General features: G+C 44.1%; 1 protein-coding gene across 1 annotated transcript in view; it reads left to right on the top strand.

Annotated features, from left to right (window-relative positions):
* The first annotated feature begins 305 nt into the window (after nt 1-305).
* TMEM116 (transmembrane protein 116) overlaps nt 306-14,847 on the top strand; it is a 99,129-nt gene continuing 84,587 nt past the window's right edge. The window contains exon 1 of the mRNA XM_075854774.1: nt 306-468. Within this exon, the coding sequence (XP_075710889.1) occupies nt 415-468 (54 nt within the window). The 5' untranslated portion in view covers nt 306-414. The remainder of the gene's footprint in view (nt 469-14,847) is intronic.

Genomic DNA, 14,847 nt, shown 5'->3' with positions numbered 1-14,847 from the left:
TACATTTATATATATATATATATGCCATGAGGATTCTGTTTTATAACAATTTACTGTACTATCACTCGAAGGAGCCTTTCCATCTGGGAAGAAAAGTGTTATGAATGACTGGCTCAATATACTTCATGGATAAATGAAGGTATCCAGTGACCCGGGAAGTCGGGTGGCAGGACTACAGTGCGGTAATCCGGGTGACATTGTCACTGCCAGCACAAGACGCCACAGCCTCAGGAGAACTCCCGCCTGAGTCACCTCAGAAGTCCCGGCCACGCCCACAGCAGATAAAGGCTGCGGCTGCCCGCTTAGTCCCGCACTCATCTGTGCAGTCCCAGGATGGGCTAAGTGGCACTCACTACTGGACTACTCACTTCCTTACCACAAGTCATACCCAGAGTGGCTGAGAGACGTTCCTCCATGGACTATCATATAATGTGGGTCAACATGACAGAAATAGATGAACTGCCCGGGGTAAGCGCTGCTGAGAGACGCTTTCTCCATTCTGGAATTGTCCGCTTATGATGCGTGTCTTGTACTTGATCACTATTGTCCTGCGTGTTCTTTTCTAGCAGTTTCCAATCTGAAATGTGAAACTGAAATGTGTCCAATGTAATAATCCTAATGTGTAAATAGGCAAAATGAACAAATCCATCAAATCCAAAACGACCTGAAGACTCAGGTGCCGATAGTTCTCATCCCTGCGACTCACACAAGCGGGTGATCAGATACAAAAAACTTTGGGAAATAACAGGTTTCTATTTTGCGACAATGTGAGCAATTCTCCCTATGGTTCTCATCAGAGGAAAATCTGAGAATGAATTATTGGATGTGGGTTTGATCTCATGCTCTTTCATCGTTCATTTGGCTAGTTTAACTCTTTAGTGACGACCCTATTTTGGGCATTTGTTGACCAAGAATTTTTTTTTCCCCCCATTGTTAAATGCCAACATTTTTATATTTCTCCATCAACATAGCCATGTGAGGACTTGTATTTTTTAATGACACCATTTTGGGGTACATATAATTTATTGATTAACTTTTATTAACCGTGTGAAAGGCATGACCTAATGGATCGCCTGTCAGTTTTACACTAACAAATAATAATTATTTGGTATACTAAGTAAACCAAAGCATTATATAAGCGATCAAAATATCGCATTGTAAAGTCCCCTGGTGGGACTTAAAAAAATAATTCATTAATGTCAAATAAAATTAATTAACAAACTGCAAAGTTCCCAATAACGGGAAAAAAAAAGGTGGAATTGGTGTTTTTTTTTTTATTACATTTTTTTGGGAAAGAATAAAAGTTATTGAATAGACAATATGAACCTAAAAATGGTGCCATTAAAAAATATAACTTATCGCACAAAAACAAGTCCTCATTCAGCTATGTTGACGGAAAAATAAAAAAGTTATGGCTCTTTGAATCTGACAATGAAAAAATGGCTTGTTCACTAAGGGCTAAAATAGTCCTGTCATTGAAAGGGTTACGTGTAGATTTGTTTTTGTAGGTTTTTTTTTCATAATAAAGCATTTTTTTAGAGGGGGAGAAAAAACTGGCTTTTCATTTTTTCTACTTGGTATTTTTGATTTTTCTTATTATAAACTATATTGATCTACTTTTTATGGCTCTATGGGATTTTACTATGCGATTGTTTGACACCCCGCAATTGCATCACAGGGGTGACATAGGGAGCCCCATCCCTCTGAAACCACTTAGATACCACAGTCACTATTGATCGGGGCATCTAAGGGGTTAAACTGGAGACCCGTGCTGGGCTTATGAAACAGCACAGTATAAAGGCGTACTGGCGGTCATGAAGGGGTTAATGATTGTAGTCACCATCCTGTTAGGGACACTTGTCTGCTGAGCTTGACTGTCTTATTACATTGTGTTTATTGGTGCGTACGTTTTGTTTATAATCGTTCATGACGGGTTCCATTAATATCTGTGGGACTCAAAGTGATTCAGTTTTCATCAGATCCATTGTGATGATTGTTTTTTACGGGATCAGTGTGTTTATTAATGTGGTCACTAGACAGGGCCAGCCTTAGCTTTGATGGCACCCTATGAGAGACTATCTATTGCTTCCCTCCCCACACTTTAGGGTGCATTCATAGGCAGTGTATATTTTGAGGTTTCATTGTTTGTTTTGTCAACATTTTCACAAATTTCTTGGAGCACTTGGTGGAAATCGTGGCAAGAACCAAGACTAAGGCCCCACGAACACGAACGTGCTTTTGCGGCCGCAATTCCCCCGAAAATCCACGGGAGAATTGCGGCCCCATTCATTTCTATGGGGCCATGCACACGACCGTAGTTTTTATGGTCCGTGCACGGCCCGGGAGCCCGCACCGCAGAAAGAACGGACATGTCTTATTACGGCGGTCTTCTGCGGTCCGGGCTTATTGAAAATAATGGCCGCGGCCATGTGCATGGCCCGCGATTTGCCGGCGGCTCGCGGTTGACAGTCCGCGGCCGACCGACCCGAAAATCACGGCCGTGCACATGGCTACGGTCGTGTGAATGAGGCCTAAGGATTCGTTCACATCTGCGTCGGGGCTCCGTTCATGAGTTCCGTCTGAGCTTTTCATAAGGGGAACACGTAAACGAAATCCAAACGGAAACCATAGGTTTCCGTTTGCATCACCATTGATTTGAATGGTGACGGATCTGGTGCAAATGGTTTCCGTTTGTCACCGTTGTGTAAGGGTTTCCGTTATTTTGATGAAATCAATACCGTAGTCTACTGCGCTATTCATTCCGTCAAAACGACAGAACCCTTACACAACGGTGACAAACGGAAACCATTTGCACCAGATCCGTCACCATTCAAATCAATGGTGATGCAAACGGAAACCTATGGTTTCCGTTTGTTTCAGTTTGGATTCCGTTCATGGATTCCCCTGACGGAAAGCTCTGCCGAAACCCATGAACGGAGCCCCGACGCAGATGTGAACAAAGCCTTAAACACAAAAATCGCACATGTGAATACATCTTTAACCTCTTCACGCTCTGCTCCGCAACTGTACGTCCTGCAGAGGGCTTGCTTCCCGCATCAGGACGTACAGTTGCGGAATAGTTCCCGGCGCACACTGTCCTAACGGACAGTGTCCGGGAACCGGGAGGTCAGCTGTCCCCGACAGCTGACACTCCAGTCTTGCTGGTCAGCGGACCATCGCTGCTGATTTAGGCAATTAACCCCATAAATGCGGCGACAGATTGTGTTCGCCACATTTAAGGGGGTTGAAGCACATCGGCAGCCCCCACGTAGTGATTGTGGGGGCTGCCGATGCTTGTCGTGGCAATCGGAGGCCAGACAATGACCTCCGGGTTGCCATGTACGGAAGCCTCGGAGGAGCAGCCTCCGGCCGCTCCTCCGAGGCTTCCTGTCAGTGTAACTGTCACGTCACAATGACAGTTAGAGTACATTACACTACGTGTGTAGTGTAATGTACTCTAGCAGCGATCAAAGCTGCAAGTCTAAGGGCATGACCAGACGTGGCAGAGTTCTTCTGCCACTGTCCGCATCAATGCCGCACAGAATCTGCGTTGCATCACCATACCCGAGAGAACCCGCTTAACGCTTTATGAGGTATTTGTCTTCAGTGGCACAAACTGGGCACGACATATTATACACTAAAATGGCAAATCAGTGGAAAATTGCAACATTCACACCATCCACTGTGCGTTAACCCCTTTGCGCACTATGACTTAATAGCACATCATGGTGCGGGGGTTGATGTATAGAGCGGGCTCACGTGCTGAGCCCGCTCCATATGCTGCGGGTGTCAGCTGTGTATTACAGCTGACACCCGGGACTAACAAACAGGAACAACGATCGTGCGGTTACAGAAGCCTGTAAAAATAACAATATACTGCAATACATTAGAATCGCAGCATATTGTATCCGCGATCCAATGATCGCTGGTACAAGTCCCCTAAGGGGACTAATAAAATGTGTAGAAGAATTAAAGTTATTAGTAGTGAGAAAGAAAAAAGTTTAAAGTTAAAAAAAAAAACCTTTTCCCATTTTTCTTCTAAAGTAATGTAAAAAAATAAACAGAATTGATATCGCTACGTCCGTAAAAGTCCGAACTATTACAATATACCATTATTTAACTTGCACGTTGAACACCGTAAAAAGCGTAAATAATTTAAACCGCCAAAATCGCTGTAGTTTTCGTTTTACCGCACGGCGAAAGCTGTAAAAACGAAAACCCCAAAAAATGGAATCAGATTTTTTTCCTATATTCCTATATTTTCCTATTTATTGCAGTTTCCCAGTACATTCTACAATTCCTCCTGCAAGAAATAAGCTCTCACACCACTCTACTGACGGAAAAAGAAAAAAGTTATGGTTCTTGGAAGGCGGGGAGTGAAAAACGAAAATAAGAAAGCAAAAAATGGATCAGTCCTGAAAGGGTTAATTCATTTCTAATGAAAAAAAACTTTTGACCACATGTGGGGTATTTCCGTACCCGGGAGAAATTGCTTTACAAAAATTGGTTGTTTATTTCTCCTTTATCCCTTGTGAAAATGAGAAAATGCAACATTTTAGTGGAAAAAAAATTGTGATATTCATTTTCACGGTCTAATTCTAATAAATTCTGCAAAAGACCCGTGGGGTCTAAATGCTCATTATACCCCTAGAAAAATTCCTTGAGGGGTGTTTCTAAAATGGGATAACTTGGGGGGTTTCCACTGTTTTGGTCCATCCAGGGCGTTGCAAACGCGGTATGGCACCGAAAAACAATCCATCAAAAACCGTGCTCCAAAATCCAAATGGCTCTCCTTCCCTTTTGAGCGCTGCCATGGGTCCAATCAGCAGTTTATTACCACATATGGGGTATTGCCGTAATCAGGAGAAAATGCTTTACAAATGTTGGGGGGCTTTTTTTCCATTATTCCTTGTAAAACTTTAACATTTCTATGCTTTTTCAGAAAAAAAGTTGATTTTTATTTTCACTGCCTAATTCCACTAAATTCTGCAAAAAAACTGTGTGGTCAAAATGCTAACTATACCCCTAGATAAATTCCTTGAGAGGTGCAGTTTTCAAAATGGGGTGACTTCTGGGGATTTTCTAATATATAAGGCCCTCAAAGCCACTTCACAACTGAACTGGTCCCTGAAAAAATGGCCTTTTAAAATTTTCTTTAAAATATGAGAAATCGCTGCTAAATATGGGAAATATGGGAAATGTTAACTAGTAACTATTTTGTGTGGTATTACTATCTGTTTTACAAGCAGATACGTTTCAATTTAGAAAAATGCTAATTTTTGCAAATTGTTTCTAAATTTTGGTGTTTTTCAGAAATAAATACCAAAATTATCGACCAAATTTTTTCACTAACATAAAGTACAATATGTCACGAGAAAACAGTCTCAGAATCGCTTGGATAGGTGAAAGCATTCCAACGTTATTACCACATAAATTAACACGTCAGATTTGAAAAAATCGGCTGGGTCCTGAAGGCCAAAACAGGCTGGGTCCTGAAGGGGTTAATATGAACTGTAGTGAAACTAATGTATTTCAAGGTGGTTGTTCCAATTTATATGAAATCCATTTTTATTATGTACATTGTCAACTGTTAGGGTAAGTTCAGACTTAGAGTAAATTCTGCGGATTTTCTGCAATGGATTTCATTGTGGAAAATCCACAGCATAAGGGTCAATACACACGATGCGTATTACGTGCAGGGCTGGCCTTAGGATAGATGGCGCCACGCGTGAAATTATCTTTTGGCACCCTATCCCATCATAAAAATAATACCTCATAAAAAGTACAATCCCCCTCCGCAGTATAATGCCCCTTTAGTGCCCCCATCCAGTATAATATTAATATTTAATAATATAATATATTATAACCCCTTCATGGACACAGTATTTTGTCCTCTAATTGTGCACACACAGTATTACGTCCCCTAAGTGCCACACACAGTATATTTCCCCCTGTAGTGCCCCTACACAGTATAATCTCCATTTAGTGGCCTCCTTCAGTATAATGCCCCCCTCCCCTGGCTGCCACACACAACCCCACCCTTGTAGATAGTGCCCCCTGTAGATTGTGCCATACAGCCCCCCTGTAGACAGTGCTATAATCCCCACCTCCTCCCTGTAGACCGTGCCATACAGCCCCCTACCTCCCCCTTGTAGACAGTGCCCCGAAACAAAAAAATTGTACTCACCTTGGCACCGTTCCCATGACGAACTGAGCTGCTCCACAACGGCAACGGGATCCTTGCGTAGGCCAGCGTGATCCTGTAGCTTAGTACAGAGTTTTAGTTTTCCAACCTTTTCGTACTCGAGGCACTACTGGAAAAAACAATCAGCTCCCCACTCACAGTAAAATGACCATCACTCTCTCACTCACAGTAAAATGACCATCAGCCTGCCACGTACAGTGAAATGACCATCAGCCCCCCACTCACAGTAAAATGACCATCACTCTCTCACTCACAGTAAAATGACCATCAGCCTGCCACGTACAGTGAAATGACCATCAGCCCCCCACTCACAGTAAAATGACCATCAGCCTCTCACTCACAGTAAAATGACCATCAGCGCCCCCCAATAAAGTGATGATCAGCCCCCCCCCCCTGTAAAATGACCATCAGTCCCCCACTCACAGTAAAATTACACACATCCCACTTGTAGGTAGTACCACACAGCCCCCTCGTGGGTAGTGCCAAACAGCCCCCTCGTAGGTAGTGCCAAACAGCCCCCTCGTAGGTAGTGCCACACAGCCCCCTTGTAGGTAGTGCCACAAAGCCCCCACGTAGGAAGTGCCACACAGCCCCTTGTAGGTAGTGCCATACAGCCCCCTTGTAGATAGCACCCCCCTTTTCCTGTAGATAGTGCCACTGTAGCTCCCTGAAGGAGCGGAATCCCCCTGTGGCCAGGGATTCCGCTACTGGACGGAGCGCTTGATGTCTCCGTCCATATATGGACAGTGACATCAGGGGCAACTCCTGAAGCGGCATCCCCGTCCACAGCGTTGCCGACGTTCTGACCGTGGATACCATTCAAGGAGAAGCCCCTGACGTGGTAGCGACACCACTGAGAGAAGAAGCGCCTGGGCGGAAAGGCAGCTGCTGAATTGCCGGGCCTGGGCGCTTCTGAAACAAGCAGGGGAAGGAAGCCAGCGCATCTCCCCCTTCCACCTGCATCTCCCCCTTCCACCAAAGGCCGGCCCTTATTACGTGCGGTTTTGCTGTGCGTATTTGTGTGCGGCAAAACCGCAGTGTAATACAGTACCAGCATAGGCAATGAGATTCCAGGGAATCTCATGTCCACGCTGCAGTGTATTTCGGGACGTAAATTGATCCGTGGTGCATATTTTCGAAACTGTGGCATGTCCATTCATCCCGCGATTCCGCTTGCAAATTCTATCTCCTTAAGTCTGGAGAAATACGTAGCAAAACCCGCAGCATGAAAACGCGGCAATTTACGCAGCAAAACGTAAAAACCGCACTGAAAAAAGCATCAAAAACCGCACCTTAAGGTGCGTTTTTTGACTGCAAATTTCTTGCGTTTTCCTGCGGTTTTGCTGCATATTTTCAAAATATGCAACGTGTGCATGTAGCCTTATACAGTAGCAGTAAAGTAGATGAAATTAGAATAATTCTCATTCACACGCTGCGTAAATGAAAATACAAGGCTTAGGCTCAATGCACACGATGCATATTACGTTAGGTTTTGCCGCGCGTATTTGCGCACGGCAAATCCGCAGCGTAATACAGTACCAGCAAGGTAAATGAGATTTCAGGAAATCTCATGTACACGTAGTGGGTTTTTTTGGCACGTAAATTGACCTGCGGTGCGTATTAAAATCTGCAGCATTCGTCTTGCGTTTCCACTTGCGAATTGTATATGTCTAGTTGTAAAGAAAAACTCACCAAAACCCGCTGCACGAAAACACGTCGATTTACGCATCAAAATGTAAAGACAAAAAAATGCAACGAAAAACGCATGATTAGGTGCAGTTATTACCTGCGAATTTCCTGTGTTTTCCTGCGGTTTTGATCCGTATTTTTCGCAGCAAAAAATGCAACGTGTGCATATAGCCTAAGGCCAGGTTCCCACATAGCATAAACGCTGCAGAATTTCTGTAACGGAATTCTGTGCGGAAATTCAGCAGCATTTACAATAGCAGCAAAGTGGATGAAATTTGAAAAATTTCATACCCACGCTTCGGAAAAAACTTGCAGCGTAAACGTTAATAAATTGACCTGTGGTGCAGAATTTAAATACGCAAGCATGTCAATTTATTCTACGTTTTAGTTGATTTTCCATTGCCCACTGAATTTAATGGGGATGCAAATCCTGCAATAGAAAGCCAAGTGTTGCGACGTTTGCGGCGTATTCGCAGCAGTTACGCCGCAAAAATCTCAACTACGGAAAAAGAAAAAAACTCACCTACCCAGAAGTCTGTGTTTCTTCGTCCAGTCCGGCCTCCTGGGATTATGTTGCATCCCATGTGATTGCTGCAGCCAATCACAGGCTGTTGCGGCTGTCACATGGGATGAAAGGAGGCCGGCCTGGATGACGTCAGAGGGTGGGCCTCCTGGGATGACGTTTCATGCCATGTGACCGCCACTGCAGCCAATCACAGGCTGCAGCAGTCACATGGGCTGCAGCATCATCCAGGGAGGCTGGACCGGACTGCACAGGAGGAATACGTTGCCATAACAATGGCCTAGGTAAGTATGAGCGTTTTTTTTACCGCTGCTTTCCGCAGCGGAAAAAAACATCTTAAAAAACGCACCACAGCGTGGTGCGATTTTTCGGACAGAATGTACTGCGGGTTCCAGGTCGGACACGCTGCGTGATTTTTACACAGCATATCTGACCCATGGGAGCCGGGCCTAAGGCTGCGTTCCCACGTAGCGTAAACGCTACAGATTTTCCGCAATGGAATTCTGTGCAGAAATTCCGCAGCATTTATAGTAGCAGCAAAGTGAACGAGATTTCAAAAATCTCATGCCCACGCTGCGGAAAAAAACGCAGAAAAGTTGTGCGGAAAGTATTCTGTGGTGCAACTTTCAATTCTTCAGCGTGCCATGCTGCTGGTTCTGCGTGGCGATGCCATGTGTTTGGCCCAAAGACTTCAAAGGGGAGCATAAATTCTGCAACAGACTTGTTTGGTTGCAGTTTTTACAGCTTTTACGCAGTGGAAACGCAATAAAAACCGATGGAAATCCGTAGGTGCACATATATTTTGCTATAACCAATGTTTAACACTAAATCCGCAGGTAAAACTGTGGGTATGTTCCATAGACAGGATATGCTACACATTTTCTGCAACAGAAAATCTTCAGTAGAATCTTAAAGGGTAACTAAACGTTTGACAAACTTCTGACATGTCATAATGACATGTCAGAAGTTTGGATTGGTGGTGGTCCGAGTGCTGAGACCCCCACCAATCGCTAGAACGAAGCTGCTGAAGTGCTCGTGTGAGCGCTGAGTGGCTTCGTGTCTGTTCGGTGGGGGTCTCAGTGCTCGGACCCCCACCAATCCAAACTTCTAACATGTCACTATGACATGTCAGAAGTTTGTCAAATGTTTAGTTACACTTTAAGAAAAACCCTGGTAAATTTGTCACAGAAATCTGCACCAAATAGTTTGTTTTTCCTGCTCATATTGCTGAGGAAATGCAGTGGTTTTACATACGGATTTACATTGATTATATTAACCCCTTCTCGCTTTGGCCACTTTTGACCTTCCTGACAGAGCCTCATTTTTCAAATCTGGCATGTTTCACTTTATGTGGTAATAACTTCGGAATGCTTTTACCTATCCAAGGGATTCTGAGAGTGTTTTCTTGTGACACATTGGACTTTATGTTACTGGCAAAATTTTCTCGATGCGTTCAGTATTTAATTGTGAAAAACACCAAAATTTTGTGAAAAATTGCAAAAATTAGCATTTTTCTCAATTTAAATGTATCTGCTTGTAAGACAGGCAGTTATACGACACAAAATTGTTGCTAATTAACATCCCCCATAAGTCTACTTTATGTTTGCATCGTTTTTTTAACATCCTTTTATTTTCCAGGACGTTACAAGGCTTAGAACTTTAGCAACAATTTCTCATATTTTCAAGAAAATTTCAAAAGGCCATTTTTTCAGGGACGAGTTCAGTTCTGAAGTGGCTTTGAGGGCCTTATATATTAGAAAGTCCCCATAAATCATCCCATTTTGAAAACTGCACCCCTCAAAGTATCGAAAACAGCATTCAGTGTTTAAAAGTTGAAAGTAGAAGTGAATTTTCCAAATTCCAGTTTTTAGAAATATCACACATGTGGCCCTAGTGTCCTAATGAACTGAAAGACAGACCTCAGAAGCAAATGACCACCTAGTTGATTTTGGGGCCTTTTTTTAATATACAGGGTGGGCCATTTATATGCATACACCTAAATAAAATGGGAATGGTTGGTGATATTAACTTATCGAGAATTTCACAAGAAAAACAATGGTGTGCTTGGTTTTAACGTTACTTTATTCTTCCTGGAGTGACTTGTGTATACAAATACTAGCGCCCTTGGACTTGGATTCCGGGTTGGCACTGTGGAACCATACTGGATAATAGCGATTTGTAAACTGTGGAGTGTGGCCCACCTGAAAATGAGTCTCCTGTAAAAACAGGATATTTACACGTTCTTTGTGCATGTTATACAATATCTGCGACCGTTTTTCCGGGACATTAAGCCCTCTAGCATTAAAGGTACAGACTTTCAGCTGCGCCATTTCCAACGCACGTATGTCTAGCAAATCAAGAAATGTGCTACAACAATGAAGAGAAGGACAAGACAGACAAGGAAGGGAGACACGACAACAAGGACAAACAAGCGGGTGAAACAAGCACCCACTCATTGATCTAATCAAGGAGAAACAATCCAATATACACCGGATATAACCAGTGAAACCCTAAGAGGAGGAGTGTCAGGACAAGGTCTAGCCAGCGCCCCGCACCCCCCAACCCAGCAAATATTATATAGCAAATAACGATATAACACAAAAGGAAAACCAAGGCACTTAGTGCGTTACCCAAAAATAATTAAATAAGGAGTTACATTGTTAGTAGGGCCTTAAAGAAACCCCGGCAGCGAACACCCCTTAATACATTCATTGTCAGCATAAATGTACAAACAGGTTAGTAATAAAGAAAAATAATAAGAAAAAATACATTCACAATTGTGGCATATTAACGCCAATCGACCGCTATTAGTGACCACCAGGTCTCCAACAGCAATCACCTGTGAAACATAATGCAGACCCACTCAGTAATGACCATATGTAACTCCGAATATAATTGCTTCAGCTGATAAATGCAATAACCATTGTAATTAAACTCCGACAGCAGGCTGCAATTAAGAGACATTAAAAGGGCATCACATCGGCTCCGCAGGACGCCCATCATGACGCCTCATAGGAGAAGCAGGAGAACGACCTCGCCTGCGTGACCGTGGACGCGGCGGCGGGATGGGAACATAAGGCCAATCCGGGAGAGAGACTCTAGGCAAACGGAGAGCATCACAGAAATCTGGAACGTCCCCCGGGTCCCGAACAATCAGCAGTGCCCCGTTCCTGCGAACCTGCAACTGAAAGGGGTGACCCCAGGAATAGGAGATCTCATGTTCTCTCAAGACGTCCAGTAAAGGACGTAGCACCCGGCGTTTGTCCAGAGTCATCCTGGACAAATCAGACAGCAGCTGGATCTTGACTCCCTGTAATAAAACCTCGCCTTTATCTCGGGCCTTCCTCATGATCTGCTCCTTAAGAGAAAAAAAATGAACACAGCACAGCACATCTCTAGGCCTATCAGGATCCGGGTTGCGCGGACCTAGAGTCCTGTGTGCTCTATCCAGCTCCAGAGGATCATCAGCAGGGCGCCCAAGTAGAGAATTAAACAGAGACTGTAAAGCAGGAATAAGTTGACCCGGAGAGATATCCTCAGGAATGCCCCACAGCCGAATATTATTACGGCGATTCCGATTCTCATGATCCTCAGCAAGATTAAATAATGTGTGGATCTGCTAAGAGTGCTGATCTAATCGATCGGCATGAAAAACTTGTTGCTGTGTAATACTGGATACATCGCTTTCCATCCGCTGTACTTGATCGGACAATTGAGATAAATTGGTAGTAAGAGATTGTATTTCCGATTTATGTCGTCTCCAGGCGGTTTACATAACGCTCCATGTCCTGTTTAGTGGGCAATGCTGATAGCTGTCGTCTCAGGCCCTGTAAATCATCCCCTAGGACAGCAGTAACACCAATATGAGAGGAGGGATGAACAGCCATATCTCTGGGAGAGGTAGAAGGCAGCACTGCAAGCCCCAGCACATGAGGGGAGGATAAGGGAGAAACCCGGCCGCCATTACAGGCACCACGTGGCGAACAGTACCGCGTAGGCAGCGCCATCTCAGCCCCAGAAGAGCTCGGCTCAATCCCATCCAGCAAGGAGGGAAACTGCCCCTGAGAGCCCGATATCGAGGGGAAGGTACTAGCGGTACCTGATGCAGCTACGCCGGCCGCAGATGATAGCCCCTCTGGAAGCGAAGTCCCGGCGCCATCTCGCCTCCCCTCCAGCGGCGCCATCTTAGATGATGTTCCAGATGCAGCGTCGGTCAGAAATCTCTGGATAGAGCCGGCTGAAGACATCTGCCGTGTACAGTAGGGAGTCCCCGTGGAGGCCTTGGATTTCCTGCCCATCAGGGTGATAAAATGATGCTTATTAATGTGCTTATGAGCGGGTTAGGGAAGTGCAGGAACGGAGCTCTCAAGCAGCACGTCTGGTCAGCGCCATGTCCAAGCCACGCCCCCCACCCTGTATTTTAGGCACCATGTCAGGTTTGAAAAGGTCTTGTGGTGCCAAAACAGTAAAAACAAAAGTGACCCCATTTTGGAAACTACACTCCTCAGTGAATTTATCTAGGTGAATAGTTTGAATTTTGACCGGATAGTTTTTTTGCTAAATGTATTTGAATTAGGCCTCATGCACACGACCGTATTTTTTCCCACCCGTAAATACTGGCGTAAATACGGGTCCGGTGTCACACGTATTCCACCCGTTTTGCACCAGTATTTACGAACCCGTGCCCGTAAATATGGGTCCGGTGTCACACGTATTCCACCCGTATTTACGAGCACGTTTTTGGCGGCAAAATAGCACTGCACTAATCGGCAGCCCCTTCTCTCTATCAGTGCAGGATAGAGAGAAGGGACAGCCTTTTCTGTAATAAAAGTTAAAGACATTCATACTTACCCGGCCGTTGTCTTGGTGACGCGTCCCTCTCTTCACATCCAGCCCGACATCCCTGGATGACGCGGCAGTCCATGTGACCGCTGCAGCCTGTGATTGACCTGTGATTGGCTGCAGCGGTCACATGGCCTGAAACGTCATCCAGGACGTCGGGCCGGATGTCGAGAGGGACGCGTCACCAAGGCAACGGGCGGGAGACCGGACTGGAGGAAGCAGGAAGTTGTCGGTAAGTATGAACGTCTTTTATTTTTATTTTTTACAGGTTTATACTGATCGGTAGTCATTGTCCAGGGTGCTGAAAGAGTTACTGCCGATCAGTTAACTCTTTCAGCTCCCTGGACAGTGACTATTTACTGACGTCGCTTAGCAACGCTGCCGTAATGACGGGTGCACACATGTAGCCACCCGTCATTACGAGAGCTCCATAGACTTCTATGGACTGTCCGTGCCGTTATTACGGCCTGAAATAGGACATGTTCTATCTTTTTCAACGGCACGGGCACCTTCCCGTGAGAAAACGGGAAGGCACCCGTCGCCAATAGAAGTCTATGAGCCCGTTATTACGGGTCGTAATTACGACCCGTAATAACGGGAGTTTTTACGGTCGTGTGCATGAGGCCTTAGTCTGTGAAAATCTACTTTTTTTTCCTCAAAAATCCTAGAAATTTGTAAGTTTTACAAGGAATAAAGGAGAAAAAACACCCCAGCATTTGTAAAGCAATTTCTCCCGATTACGGCAATATGCCATATGTGGTAATAATCTGCTGTTTGAACCCACAGCGGAGCTTAGAAGGGAAGGAGTGCTATTTGGCTTTTGGAGCTCAAATTTAGCTGAAATGGTTTTCGAGTGTTACGTCGCATTTGCAAAGCCCCTGAGAAGCAAAAACAGTGGAAACCCCCCAAAAGTGACCCCATTTGGGAAGCTACACCACTTAAGGAATCTATCTAGGGCTATAGTGAGCATTTAGACCCTACAGGTCTTTTGCAGAATTTATTAGAATTAGGCTGTGAAAATTAATATCAACATTATTTCCACTAAAATGTTGAATTTTTTCATTTTCACAAACAATAAAGGAGGAAAAAGCTGCCCAACATCTGTAAAGCAATTTCTCCCGAGTATGGCAATACCCCACGTGGTCATAATTTTTTTTTTATTAGAAATGAATTTAACCCTTTCTGTACTGATCCATTTTTTGTATTTAATTTTTTTCACTCCCCGCCTTCCATCAGCCATAACTTTTTTATTTTTCCGTCATTAGAGCGGTGTGAGGGCTTATTTCTTGCGGGAGGAGTTGTATTTTCTCTTGACACCATTTGAAACTGAAAATAAAATTGTTTGCAGACTGAAATTGTAAAAAACTGCGATTCCTCCATTATTTTTTGGGTTTTGTTTTTACGGCTTTCACCATGCAGTTAAAACTACAACTTCAATTTTTTTCTGCGACTCAATTTACAGTGATATAAAATTGATATAGTTTTTTTTAAATATTTTACTACTTTTAGAAAATAAAAACAATTTGTTAAAAGAAAAAATTGTTTTGTTTCACCACATTCCGAGAGGCATCACTTTTTTTATTTTTTG

This window comes from Rhinoderma darwinii, chromosome 1 (genome assembly GCF_050947455.1).
Source record: "Rhinoderma darwinii isolate aRhiDar2 chromosome 1, aRhiDar2.hap1, whole genome shotgun sequence".
Taxonomy (NCBI): Eukaryota; Metazoa; Chordata; class Amphibia; order Anura; family Rhinodermatidae; genus Rhinoderma; species Rhinoderma darwinii.
This window is presented reverse-complemented; position numbering and strand designations above follow the sequence as displayed.